Here is a 14,378-nt window from a genome sequence, read left to right on the forward strand (position 1 = left end):
TCAATTCAGTTCAAAGTTGATTCAATTCAGTTCAATAACTGTGCAATTTCTAAGGTTTTATTATAGAACCAGCCTATCATTATTACAAAATAAAAGTTACTTAAAATCAGTTTGCAATAATGACCAGCTGATTTTACACTATGTCTGATTTTATACCTACTAAACCTATTTTATGAAATATTGATTGGACTATTATATTGTTGATTTAATATAAATTTTAACTTAATTATATCACAATATGTTCAATATCAGACAAGAGATGTTGTTTTAAAAGTCAGCATGGCACAGGAAATCTAAGATTGATTGATATTCATAATTTGTTTGCTCAGCCAACAAAAAGTTCACATTTTTTAGGTAAATGTTTATTTTTTATTTTTTATCTAATTGTCCCTATTTTAAGTTCCATGCATCTCTTTCTTTCTTATTGAGTACTTGTTCTTCCGAGTTTTAGATCTTGCTCAAGTCTTGTTAGTGCATGGACAGTTTATACTACAGAGCATCCAAGAATGTTTGGGTTTCACACTAGATATTTGGCTGCAAAACAAGTCAATTGAAGTTTGTTTGAGTAGCCTCAAAGCTGTTTTTGATACTTGGTTTTGCACTGATTCTTTGTGCATCTTGCTGTGTATCCATGGCAGATGGACTCAAATACCACACTGTATGGATTGGATTTTGAGAATAATAGCAAATCTACAAAAACATTTGTAAAAAAGTAAAAAAAAAGGGAGTGAACAACTTTACCTCCTTGCAGTATTAAAATAATAATGGACTTAACAGAAATAAACAAAAACTTGAAATGGCTAAATGTTTGTTGTCTCATCACATTCCATCATAAATTACATTTATCAAGTAAAAGATTCAGCCTATATTTTCCATAAATGGCAAAATTTGATCAAAATGTCAAGTAGTTTGCATCACTGGATATTACTGATTAATATTCCTATAGTAACACAGATGTCAAATATTAAATGTTTAGCTACTTGCTTCTTATATCATAGTCTGTCAATGTTAAAACGGAAGCATTGCATTGACTTCAATGAACAGTAAAGTCCACCTTGATTTGATTGGCCTTCTCATAGGTCTGTGATGATGATGTAATAGGCAGGTGTGGCTCTGGGGCTCTGCCCTCTTTGATGTGGAAATCTTCTCCGGTTCATTTCCTCTGGTCAGTTTGTTGAGGTCAGATGACATGAACATGAACTCACTGCTTTATAGTATAAACAACAGACAATAACTTCCGTATATCTGAGCCTTGAGGTGCTTATGGCCATGATACAAGGATGGTTCAGGGTCAAACAAGTGGTTGGGTATGGAATGAAATTTTGTTTTGGATAACACAGTTGAATCAAGAGTTATCTGTTGAGCTGCTACAGCTGGTATTGCAATATTTGTTTGTCTTTCACAGAGAGTGACCATATGAATTGCAGTCCCAGCAGAACAAGCCCCTCCATGGCGAAGGACAACAACAACAACGATGAATATGACAACTACGATGAACTGGTGGCCAAATCTTTGCTTAACCTGGGCAAGATCGCAGAGGACGCCGCTTACCGGGCCATGACCGAATCGGAGATGAACAGCAACTCCTCAAATAGTGCAGAAGAGGAGGACGAGGAGGAGGATGAGGAAGAAGAATATTATGAAGATGAAGAAGATGAGGATGAGGAAGGCTCAAGGAAAGCTGAGCTGAGTCTAGATGTGAACAGTGATGTGGTAAGAGAGACTGTGGACTCTCTAAAGCTCCTGGCGCAGGGTCATGGAGTCACGCTCTCGGAAAACCACGAAAAGCCGTTTCATGATGATGGGAGCGAGAACACGGACTGCGATCTAAATGGAAATGGATCCATGGGTAATGGACTCAGCGGTAACTGTGGTAAACCCACCACTAACGGTCAGATGGCAGACAAAAGTGATGAGGAAGTTTGTCTGAGCAGTTTGGAGTGTCTTCGCAACCAGTGCTTTGACTTGGCACGCAAGCTAAGCGAGACCAAACCAGCCGAGCGGCTCATCAATAACCAGCAGGTAGGGATGACTGGTTTTGAATTATTTTTCTTGCCTGATAACTGATGAACGTTAACACAGCTAACTGGGAATGTTCTCAGAGCTTTGGGGAATGTTCTGGCAAGGTTCTCTCAAAGTTATGAACTTCTATGAGTTCTTCCAGTAACATTAATATAATGTTTATTCAAAGTTATCTGGTCTTTCATAAAGCTCCAAAAATGTTGTTTATGTATCATCCAAGTGTTTTTTTTTTTTTAAACGTTTTTTATTTGATGTTCTAACTGTCAACTGCTTTAACATGTTCAGAGAACATTCACAATTAATGTTCCCATAATGAGTTTATTTTTACATGCGCAAATAGCATTGTTACAGAGTTTAATTTGTGCTCCCTCTTGTTGTGTTGCCATGTCCCCCTTTTATAAGCGTCTTTAGGCTTGTTGTTTGGACGCTTTTCATAAAGTGAGCCACTGTATGGAGTTTATAAAGTTATAATTTATTTTGGTTACACTTTATTTTGATAGTCCACTTTAGACATTCTACTAACTGTAAGTAACTTTGTAACTGCCTGTCAACTATGGAGCAAATTAGCTCAAAAGGGAAATGTATATAAATAATTACAATTAATTATGATTAATTGCAATTATTTATTGCAGCTGTCAGTAGTAACTGTAGCTGAATTAAATTGCCATCAACTAATCTGTTCGTCCAGCGAACATTCAGTGTAAGTTCATATCAACTCTAGGAAAGGAAGTTTTTGTGGCCACAGAAAATACTTTCATACAGTATTAATGCATTAGAGCATGTAGCAAGGGTCGAAATCATAAAGGGACATTAATTTGCAATGCAGAATCAGAAACTCATGTCATTTGTGCACAAGACTTTTATTAACTAAACACTAACACAAACTAGTCTAACAAACAAACATACAATCACTCATACATGGGGAAAGGGCAAATGAGAGTTGATGGATGAAACCATCAGGAAACCAGAGAATGAAGCTATGAAAAGAGTCAGTTAACCACCTGAGTAAATCTATCAGCGCTTTTTATAACGGGGTCTATAGCTTATACTAAACCTCTGATTCGTTTAGTTAAATGTACGAGGGGTCAAAGAGCCAATGGTGACTTTCACTTTTGGAGGGAAACTTTACGACTCTTTGTCTCCATGCATGGTAATTTGCGTATGAACTGGATTGGATGTTGATATTCAAACTATTAAAGATCCGTAGAACACTAATATGTTGCATAGGTATCAACTGACGAATTGATAGAAACCAAACATGGTATAAGTGAGGTGATATTAACTAGTGATCTATCATAAGCATACATAAAACAGTATACAACACAAAAGTCCATATACAAGAACTGTAATAATATACAGAATGACCTGAAGGATATGTGTGTTCATTCAAAGAAAGGTTTTTCTATTAATTAATTAGAGAAGAGTACATTTTTATGGCATAATGCATTAATAAGTTTCAAAGATGGTGAGAGGGAGAACTCTCAACATGCCATTAGGTCATAAGGTTTATCTGGTCTGGTCGAGGTGTTCTGGTTACCATGTTAACCGGGGGCCTGGAGTCATTGACAGACATACTGGCTCCCAGTATGTGTACTGGGTGAGGGGTCTGTGATTATTTGTTAATTTAATGACTAATTGATTTGTTAAATCTAATGAAAAATTGCTTGTCTTTTTCTAATTTCTAATCGACATATCCTTTATTACAGTGTAGAATATATTTTTTGCCTCATTCTGTGATAAGAACATTATACAATATTAAGAAGATCAGGCCTTTTTTCTCGGAACATGCAACACAACTCCTTGTTCAGGCTCTTGTTCTGTCCAGACTTGACTATTGCAATGCTCTCTTGGCAGGTCTTCCAGCCAATTCTATTAAACCTCTACAATTAATCCAAAATGCCGCTGCAAGATTAATCTTTAATGAGCTGAAAAGAATGCACATCACGCCTCTGTTCATCAATTTGCACTGGCTACCAATAGCTGCTCGCATTAAATTCAAGGCATTAATGTTTGCCTACAGAACCACCACTGGCTCTGCACCCCTTTACCTAAATTCATTAATTCAGACTTGTATGCCCTCTAGAAGCTTGCGTTCTTCAAGTGAACGACGCATTATTGTACCATCCCAAAGACACACAAAAACACTTTCACAGACTTTTTCATTAACTGTTCCCATCTGGTGGAATGACCTGCCCAATTCAATCCGAGCAGCCGAATCCTTACCCATCTTCAAGAAACGGCTAAAAACTCATCTGTTCCATCTTTACTTGACCCTCTAACTCTAGCAGTCTCTATTATAATTTTATTTTATCTATGTCTTTTTAATAAAACAAATAAATAAACAGGTTTACAGGTTTATTCGGGGCCTGTTAGTCTTTTTAGGCCCTATGGGCTGGTGATGGGCTGAGCCGCCATATTGGATTCTGAAATCAGGGTTGTTGCAGTTCGTCCAACTTGAGGAGATGTTCCAGTAAAACGTTTCCTCTGAGAATTGGAATTTCCGACTTCTGAGTACAATTGGAATGCACCGCTACTTTGGTTATAGAATGCGATTGCCACTTCTGTAAACTATGTGTACAGAACTGGATCACATGACTAAAAATGAATTGACAACCAAATTTATCTGCAGTGTATATGTGGCCTGTAACTTCTTTTTAAACAGATTAAACAAATTACTTTTAAAACAAATTACTTTTTTTATTATTACTTTTGAACAGATACAGTAGTATTCATTGGTCAAAAATCTTACTGCCAGTTAACAGTTCACCAGTTAATTACAGTATATGCATCCCTACCAGGAGATTCATCAGCTTTATCAAGAGGCCCAGCAGCATCAGCAGCATCAGAGTCCTGAGGAGTCCCGCATACTTGAGCGGAATTACTCTGACATGGTCAACCTGATGAAGCTTGAGGAGCAGCTCAGCCCATGCTCCAAGACTTTCTCCAGCTGCGCCGCAGAGCACAAGGGCTTCCAGGACTGCGATGAAGACACCACCTCCGTCACGTCGGACCGCTCAGAGGACGCTTTTGACATGACCAAAGGCAACCTATCACTGCTGGAGAAGGCCATAGCATTGGAAACAGAGCGGACCAAAGCTTTGCGGGAAAAAATGGCTTCGGAAGCAGTAAGGAGAGATAGACTGCATATGCATGATGATGGTTTGAGGCACAGCTATACGGAGGAGCGGAAGGCACGTCTGTACCATGATGGCCTAAAGAAGCCCTACTACCTTAAAGGTAATCTCATATTACATAACACACAACCAACACTTTAAATTATTTGACTTAAGAGTTTGGGGACAACCTGCCTTCATTGTTCTACTTCATTAAGGCCAAAAATGTGTAGCTCAATATTTTTCCAAAAATTGGCAATATTCAACATACAGTATATCTATATTTTTGCATATCTTTACATTTTTTGCTGTCAATCATCACATTTTTAAACTCAGTCCTGCATTTAAATACAAAAACTTTGCAGTATGTTCCTTGTAGTATAATACATATAAAACAGTTTAGTTCAAATTGTGAAAGAAATTTGAAAACAGAACGCTCCCTTTATAATCACTGAAGCTGTCAAACATGTCAGCATGAGTTCACTGAGCTCTGCACTCTTGGTAAACACTCATTATAAACAATGAAATTGGCTATACTGTGCAATGAATCTCTGATTTACACCATCTTTACACTATTTTATTTCATGAAATTGTTGCTTAATGCAGCCCCTAATGTCTGCTTTGCTTTTCTTCATTATTTGTCTTAAAGAGTAAGGCTGTTGCAAACATTACCAGTTTCCACTCACATTGTTCCTCTTTTTCCCAATTGTTTTCTGGTACTTTCCACTGAACTGTCCCATAAACACCTCAAATAACCATTAATAAAATAAGCAATGCATGTAGGGATGCAACAATACAGTTAGTCCACAGTTTAATAAGTACCTTGGTTTTTTCAACCACGGTTTTCGAATCGGTTCGGTTCTAATAGCTTGGCACATCAGAGTGTTTTTGCAACAAATTAACAACAACAAACTCCTGTAAACCTCTGTACACTGGAAAAAGTGTGGATTATTATGTCTGCTTAACATTTCTTTTGAGAGAGGTATTAGTTTTCCCATTTTTACCCAAAATAGGATGGATTGACCATTATTGAGCGCCATAAACACATGTAATTTGTGTTCTAATCATACTGGACGCCAGAGACCATAGCATCATAGAAGTAACACCGGTGACGTTTCAGGAAATCCCTAATATGGATAAAGGCATCGCTATCGCTGTAACGGAATAAAAAAGAGGATATAACGTTAAATGTTTTAAATGATGAAATGTAAGGCCAATAACACTCATCTGCGACAATATATGGTTTATCTGTGTTCTTCAAGCCATCTCGGGTATTTTCATAATGATTAAGTATATTTGTAAGCCATTTCTAATTGACATAGCCTTTATTACAGTATAGAATATATTTTTGCCTCATTCTGTGATAAGAAGCCACATCAGATCACAAAAGGAAGTTATTTCAAACACTCGACTAATGTTGTGAGGTAAAAACAAGTTATGTTCTCTTTTGTTGGACAAAAGGTTTGTCATTATAAGGGAAGATGCTTGGAGTGTGTTGCTTTTTCAAATCCAACATCCAATATCCAATTCTGAGAGAAATAAAACACACGGATATTATGTAAAGGCAAAACCGGAAAACCGCAATTCATAAGCACGTATTGAACCATGGATGTCATACCGAATGGTTTGATATTATATTGAGAATCGCGACATCCCTAAATGCATGTCCAAATGAGATTTAAGAGATACAGATAATGGTAATATTTCAGTTTCTAACACCTTAAATTTCAGTCTGTTGATCACACAAGTTATCGAATGGCTTCAGAAGACTCTGAATATGTTTTTCATTTCTGGGTGAACTACTCCTTCAATAATAAAATTCTATCACCCTTTAACATCCCAGAGCAGATAGGTCAGTTTAAGTGGGTAGGTTCAGTACTCTTCTGTGTTTATTTGCTCTGAGAGGGGATCCCGTACTGACCCCCGGACAAGCTTTCTCAAACATCTCCATGCCTGCAGTGCAAACAGCAGTGGCTTAATGTTGTTCAAACAGGCCAGCACGGCCACATCACAGGCTAAGCTTGTCAGGCATAAGTAATGGCGATCTGCACTGCCGGGAGAACAGCAAATCTCATCCCAGGGACACAGTCTGTGCTCACGCTGCCTATTTATAAACTCTGAGAGGAGCTCTGCTTGGAAATATAGCTGAAGCAATGGAGAAACAGGGAAATTAGTCAGTGCTGCATATTCAGAGGAGGTTTCAGTGCAATTCCTGGTTTATTTCTATTTCTCCAGGGACAGAGGAGCCAGATTGTCGGATTGTTTTATCCATAAAACAGTGAATTATTACTCTGACTTTTATAAGCAGAAAAGATCAGTTTTCAAAGAGAATAATTCATAAACATTAAGCAGATATTTGGAAATGGTTAAGTCAGTGCTATTTTAGTAGCACTGAGATAATATTTAGAATCGGCTTTTATGTTTTCTGTTTTCATTTTTAGTTAGTTTTAGTTTCAGATTTTTTTTTTTTATAGTAACTATAGCAACACTGATTCAAAATGATGACAGTAATAGTCACTATACCGAAATCGAGACCAAGTCTGAGACCAAGACCAGACTAAGAATTTGAAGGTTGAAACCAAAAGAGACCGAGCTCTTCTCAAATTAATCTGAAAGATACACATTTATTGCCTTAGAAATGTCTTGATGAAATAATAAAACTTCATTGCAGAGGAAAATTTTGTATAGGAATTTTCCTTTTGGTTTCTATAAGCAAACAAATAAAACACAAGGGAGCTGAAATTAACTTAACCATCTTTATTCAACAAAATGTACAATTTTACATGTAGAAATATGATGGAAACAATTATACATTTATGTATGAAACTAAAGTAAATCAACAAATGAGGGAGTCACAGAATCATGTATTCAACCGATTTGTTTAAAGCAGCTGAATCACAACAGTTCTGCTGTGGATTGTTTGTAACTATTTTCAGTGAAATAGAGCAAAATGATATGTGAAATGTAAGTCTAATATCTAAAATCAAAATCATTTTGCAACTGTTATCATATTTTTAAAACAATTGTGGTATTGTTAATAATATGTTTTAATATAAAAAGCAAAATACAAGTACTTTTTTTGCAATCATATCTTCAATTTAGTAGGAATTTGTATACATTTTGGTGACATATGACACAATCCGCCTTTAAAGGACATCACCAGCTACAAAACACACCCCCCCCCCCCCCCCCCCAGCACTCTGGAGAATCAACACCTGGCAGACGACTTAAACGAGTTCTTTTGTCGTTTTGAACGATCACCCCACACCCGCCCAGAACACCCCTCCACACAACCATTCACACCTCCAGCAACCCCTCTCTCCCCCACACCTACAATTCAAATCAGCGAAGAAGATGGGTGCCAGGTCTTCAGGAAGAACAAAAGAAGGAAAGCACCTGGTCCAGATGGTGTGTCACCAGCCTGCCTAAAAATCTGTGCTGATCAGCTGGCCCCCATCTTCACGCAGATCTTCAATAGATCACTGGAGCTGTGTGAAGTCCCCTCATGCTTCAAACGCTCCACCATCATCCCCGTCCCAAAGAAACCCCAAATTACTGGACTTAATGACTACAGACCTGTGGCCCTAACGTCTGTAGCCATGAAATCATTTGAAAGACTGGTTTTGGCTTATCTGAAGGACATCACTGGACCCTTACTGGACCCCCTGCAGTTTGCCTACAGAGCAAACAGGTCTGTGGATCATGCAGTCAACATGGGACTGCACTTCATCCTGCAGCATCTGGACAGACCAGGGACTTATGTGAGGATCCTGTTTGTGGACTTCAGCTCTGCTTCTAACACCATTATCACGGAAACCCTTCAAAATAAACTAACTCAGCTCTCCGTCCCCACCTCCGTCTGCCAGTGGATCAACAGCTTCCTGACAGACAGACAGCAGTTAGTAAAGCTTGGTAAATTCACATCCAGCACTGGAACCATCAGCACTGGAGCTCCTCAGGGCTGCGTTCTCTCCCCACTGCTCTTCTCCCTCTACACCAACGACTGCACATCTAAAGACCCCTCTGTCAAGCTCCTGAAGTTCGCAGACGACACCACACTGATCGGCCTCATCCAGGACGGTGACGAGTCTGCTTACAGACAGGAGGTTAAGGAGCTGGCTGTCTGGTGCAGTCTCAACAACCTGGAGCTGAACACGCTCAAAACTGTGGAGATGATCGTGGACTTCAGGAGAAACCCCCCTGCTCTCCCCCCACTCACCATCATGAACAGCACTGTGACTGCAGTGGAGTCATTCAGATTCCTGGGCATCACCATCTCTCAGGACCTGAAGTGGGACATTCACATTGACTCCATTGTCAGGAAGGCCCAGCAGAGGTTGTACTTTCTTCGCCAGCTGAGGAAGTTCAACCTGCCACAGGACTTACTGAAACAGTTCTACTCCGTCATCATCGAATCCATCCTCTGCACCTCAATAACTGTCTGGTTCAGCTCAGCTACCAAATCTGACCTCAGAAGACTACGGAGGGTAGTCCGGACTGCTGAGCGAATCATTGGTACAACCCTCCCCACTCTCCAAGAACTGTACTTATCCAGAGTGAGCAAAAGGGCTGGTAAAATCACTCTGGACCCCTCACATCCAGCACACTCCCTCTTTGAACTGTTACCATCTGGTCGACACTACAGAGCTCTGTGCGCCAGAACGACCAGACACAGGAACAGTTTCTTCCCTCAGTCAATACATCTCATGAACACTCAATAATAAACGTGGAACACAATACATTATCCATTCACAACACTCACTTATTTTATTTTTATTTTTCTCATTTCTAATTTGCACATACTTGACCTGTACGTACATAGTTGTCTATATTATATATTATATATTGTGTTTTTTTTTTTTTTGCTGCTGCTTTGTACATTGGTTATTGGCTATTTCTTGTTATTTTGTTTTTATTACCTGTGTCCTGTCCTGTTACTGTCTTTCTGTTGCACTGTGGAGCTTCTGTCACTACAACAAATTCCTTCTATGTGTAAACATACTTGGCCAATAAAGCTCATTCTGATTCTGATTCTGATTCTAAAGGTGCAGTATGTAATATTGACAGCTAGTGGTTGTAATGGGTACTGCAGTCCAATTTAAAAATATTGGAGAAAATTGTTTCTCCTCAGACTCAGTGCTCAAACGGGTTGCCAGATTGAGGACACACAATAGGAATGAGGACATTTGACAATGGAAGGCAACGAGCTTTACACTGTAAGTTGATGAGTTGACCTGCATTATCTGCATTTTGGTCATAGAGCTTTTTAGATGGATGTCAAGGCTTTTTATGTCAGGTAGAATCTGTGATCTCTGACCCAGTTCGTTTGCTGGCTTCCATGGCTGCAGTACACTGTGTTTTCTGCCAGCTGGCAACCCGGGGTTTCGAAATCCTATTGGGTAAACTGACAGTGGGCGGAGTCACGCAGACCAAAACAAAAATAGACATTCCGACACAAAACATACAGTGGTGTGAAAAATTGTTGGCCCCCTTCCTGATTTTTTATTTTATTGCATGTTTGTCACACTTTAATGTTTCAGATCATCAAATTAATTTAAATATTAATCAAAGATAACACAAGTAAACACAACATGCAGTTTTTAAATAAAGGTTTTTTTTATGAAGGGAAAACAAAATCCAAACCCACATGGCCCTGTGTGAAAAAGTGTTTGCCCCCCTGTTAAAACATAACTGTGGTTTATCACACCTGAGTTTAGTTTCTCTAGCCACACCCAGGCCTGATTACTGCCACACCTGTTCACAATCAAGAAATCACTAAAATAGGACCTGCCTGACAAAGTGAAGTAGACCAAAAGATCCTCAAAAGCTACACATCATGTTGAGATCCAAAGAAATTCAGGAACAAATGAGAAAGAAAGTAATTGAGATCTATCAGTCTGGAAAAGGTTATAAAGCCATTTCTAAAGCTTTGGGACTCCAGCGAACCACAGTGAGAGCCATTATCCACAAATGGAGAAAACATGGAACAGTGGTGAACCTTCCCAAGAGTGGCCGGCCGACCAAAATTACCCCAAGAGCGCAGCGACGACTCATCCAAGAGGTCACAAAAGACCCCACAACAACATCTAAAGAACTGCAGGCCTCATTTTCCTCAGTTAAGGTCAGTGTTCATGACTCCACCATAAGAAAGAGACTGGGCAAAAATGGCTTGCATGGTAGAGTTCCAAGACGAAAACCGCTGCTGAGCAAAAAGAACATAAAGGTTTGTCTCAGTTTTGCCAGAAAACATCTTGATGATCCCCAAGACTTTTGGGAAAATATTCTGTGGACTGACGAGACAAAAGATTAACTTTTTGGAAGGTGTGTGTCCCATTACATCTGGCGTAAAAGTAACACAGCATTTCAGAAAAAGAACATCATACCAACAGTAAAATATGGTGGTGGTAGTGTGATGGTCTGGGGCTGTTTTGCTGCTTCAGGACCTGGAAGACTTGCTGTAATAAATGGAACCATGAATTCAGCTGTCTACCAAAAAATCCTGAAGGACAATGTCCGGCCATCTGTTCGTGACCTCAAGCTGAAGCCAACTTTCTGCAGCAGGACAATGATCCAAAACACACCAGCAAATCCACCTCTGAATGGATGAAGAAAAACAAAATGAAGACTTTGGAGTGGCCTAGTCAAAGTCCTGACCTGAATCCTATTGAGATGCTGTGGCACCACCTTAAAAAGGCGGTTCATGCTCGAAAACCCTCCAATGTGGCTGAATTACAACAATTCTGCCAAGATGAGTGGGCCAAAATTCCTCCACAGCGCTGTAACAGACTCATTGCAAGTTATCGCAAACGCTTGATTGCAGTTGTTGCTGCTAAGGGTGGCCCAACCAGTTATTAGGTTTAGGGGGCAAGCACTTTTTCACACAGGGCCATGTGGGTTTGGATTTTGTTTTCCCTTCATAATAAAAAACTTCATTCAAAAACTGCATGTTGTGTTTACTTGTGTTATCTTTGATTAATATTTAAATTTGTTTGATGATCTGAAACATTAAAGTGTGACAAACATGCAAAAAATAAAAAATCAGGAAGGGGGCCAACACTTTTTCACACCACTGTACATATCAAAGTTGAATAACTGTGTGTAGCATTGTTTTTCAGGGAAACAAGTATGTGAACTTAATGTTTCCTAAATCTCCGCAAACATATTATAGTATTATTATGCCTTAGAACAGTCAAAAATAAATAAATTAATTAATTTACATGCAGCACCTTTAATTTCTGACCTGACACAACAGCAACAAATTAAATCAAATTAGAAATAAGGTACTGATTGCATTTGAAGCAGGAAGTTTTACATCCAATCACAGTAATGATGTTAACAAATAAATCAGACAATGCACCGGCAATTTTGTGACATCCCTGTAGGCAGGGGCGTAAGTTTCGTCTAACAGTAGGGGGGGACAATATACATAACATTTCTCAAGAGCAGTTTTTGAAGGGGACACAAAAAATACAGCTAAAATTGTTCTTGTAAGGATGTATACACAGAGGAAAGCAACTACTATTAGTGTAGCAGGGAGACTAAGGCGTTATTTTAATGACAAATGTCGAGAGCACATTGTAGCGCGAAAGCACATTAAAATAATGCGTGAGCGGGAATCTCTTCCCTAGCATGTGGATTTTCTTTGCTCTCACACAAAACCGGACGCGCACTCTCAGAAACACGCTGCATAAAATTTAAATAAATCACTTCATCCGATATTTAAGTGAATAAAATAGCCAATTGACAGCCTTACTTACTGGAGTTCCACAACTATTGAGACTTATTATCTCACTGTGAGGCAAGGGAGGGGGAGACTCAAAATGTTTCTAAACTTAAAACACATTTTTGCCCCATTTGCGTTTGTGCTGTTTTACTACTTACACAATTATTTTAAGTATAAAACATTATTTACAATACACAGCTTGGTTTTTTAAATAATAATTTTAGGGGGGACAAAATTATTTTTGGGGGACCCCGTCCCCCATGGGATTTCAGCTTATGCCTGTAGGTAAGGTCTTGAGCAGTCTTGAAAAAGGAATCCAGAGTCCTCTTATTATGAGAAAAGATTACAAATGTGGTGGATACCAAGACCTTCAAAAAATTGTCTCGATACCAAGACTGGTAAATGATGTCAGAAGTGTCATTTTTTGGTGAACAAACCCTTAAAAACCCATGAGAACTTTCATCTGTTGTTCTCTAGATGAGGAAGGGCTGACAGCACGCATGAAAGGACGTTTGGCCAGCATGCACGGCGGACACTATCTCTCTAATGGCAGAATAATGAGGGACACTCAGCCATTACACCGTGATAACATCTCGCTGCGGCAGAGATAGCGGCAGACGCTGCCTAACCAGGGGGCATTATGATTTATAAAAAGTGTGGAGGCCTGACAGTTATGGAAGGAGCTCTTCCTTAAAGAAGGCACGAGGCGGAGATGGAAATTGAACAGTATCAGTATGACCGATAACAAACGACAGGACCACTGACTGCACATTAATTATCCACAGACGCTATGGTAATGGGGCCATTTGCTATGCAAAGCATGGCTTGTCCAGAGCCACAATCAATATCCAGCACTTTCTAATATGTATTCCGCTGCACTCTCTCCCTCTCATTTGTTTTCTCTCTTTTTGAAATGGCTACAAAGTAGTCAGAGGATTCAGGCTTTATTAGATGGCTAGAATCTTAAAGAAATCATACACAAAGGTGCATCTCACAGCACCTGTCAAGAACATGTCTGGCTTATATTTGACAAAATCAACAGTATTGATTAATACCCTTGTGAAAAAGAAATGCACGGTCCAATTTTATTTTAGGTAGCTTTAAATGCTATGTACTTACATCACAAATAAGTGCAATGTACTTATTCTGTTCATATTGTATTGGAAAACATTTATGCTGCTATTGAGGTGGGATACGGGTAAGGTTAGTGACAGGTTTGGTGGGATTGGGTAGGTTTAAGGGTTTAAGGGATGGGTCAACAGTGTAATTATTCATGGATTACAGAAATTAATTGCAGATGTTAATACATGCAGGTATTTTAAATTATAAGTACAATGTAAAAACGTATGTGCACAGTGCATTGTATCAAATTATTAATTTAAATGAAAGTACATAATAATTAATGCCACCAAATATAAAGTTTCACCAAATTAATTTATTGTATTGAATGTGCACTTGTAGTGTACTTCAAATCGTGTATTTTTTAAATACTACTAAACTGTTCTTGCACTTACAATATA

General features: G+C 38.9%; 1 protein-coding gene across 1 annotated transcript in view; it reads left to right on the forward strand.

Moving 5' to 3' along the window:
• Positions 1–14,378, forward strand: part of LOC306886489 (myelin transcription factor 1-like protein) — a 116,961-nt gene that overhangs the window by 37,508 nt on the left and 65,075 nt on the right. The window contains exons 5-6 of the mRNA XM_079443627.1: positions 1,406–2,022; positions 4,821–5,259. Of these exons, the coding sequence (XP_079299753.1) occupies positions 1,406–2,022; positions 4,821–5,259 (1,056 nt within the window). The remainder of the gene's footprint in view (positions 1–1,405; positions 2,023–4,820; positions 5,260–14,378) is intronic.

The sequence above is a fragment of the Barbus barbus genome, assembly GCF_936440315.1.
Source record: "Barbus barbus genome assembly, chromosome: 20".
NCBI classification, from domain to species: domain Eukaryota; kingdom Metazoa; phylum Chordata; class Actinopteri; order Cypriniformes; family Cyprinidae; genus Barbus; species Barbus barbus.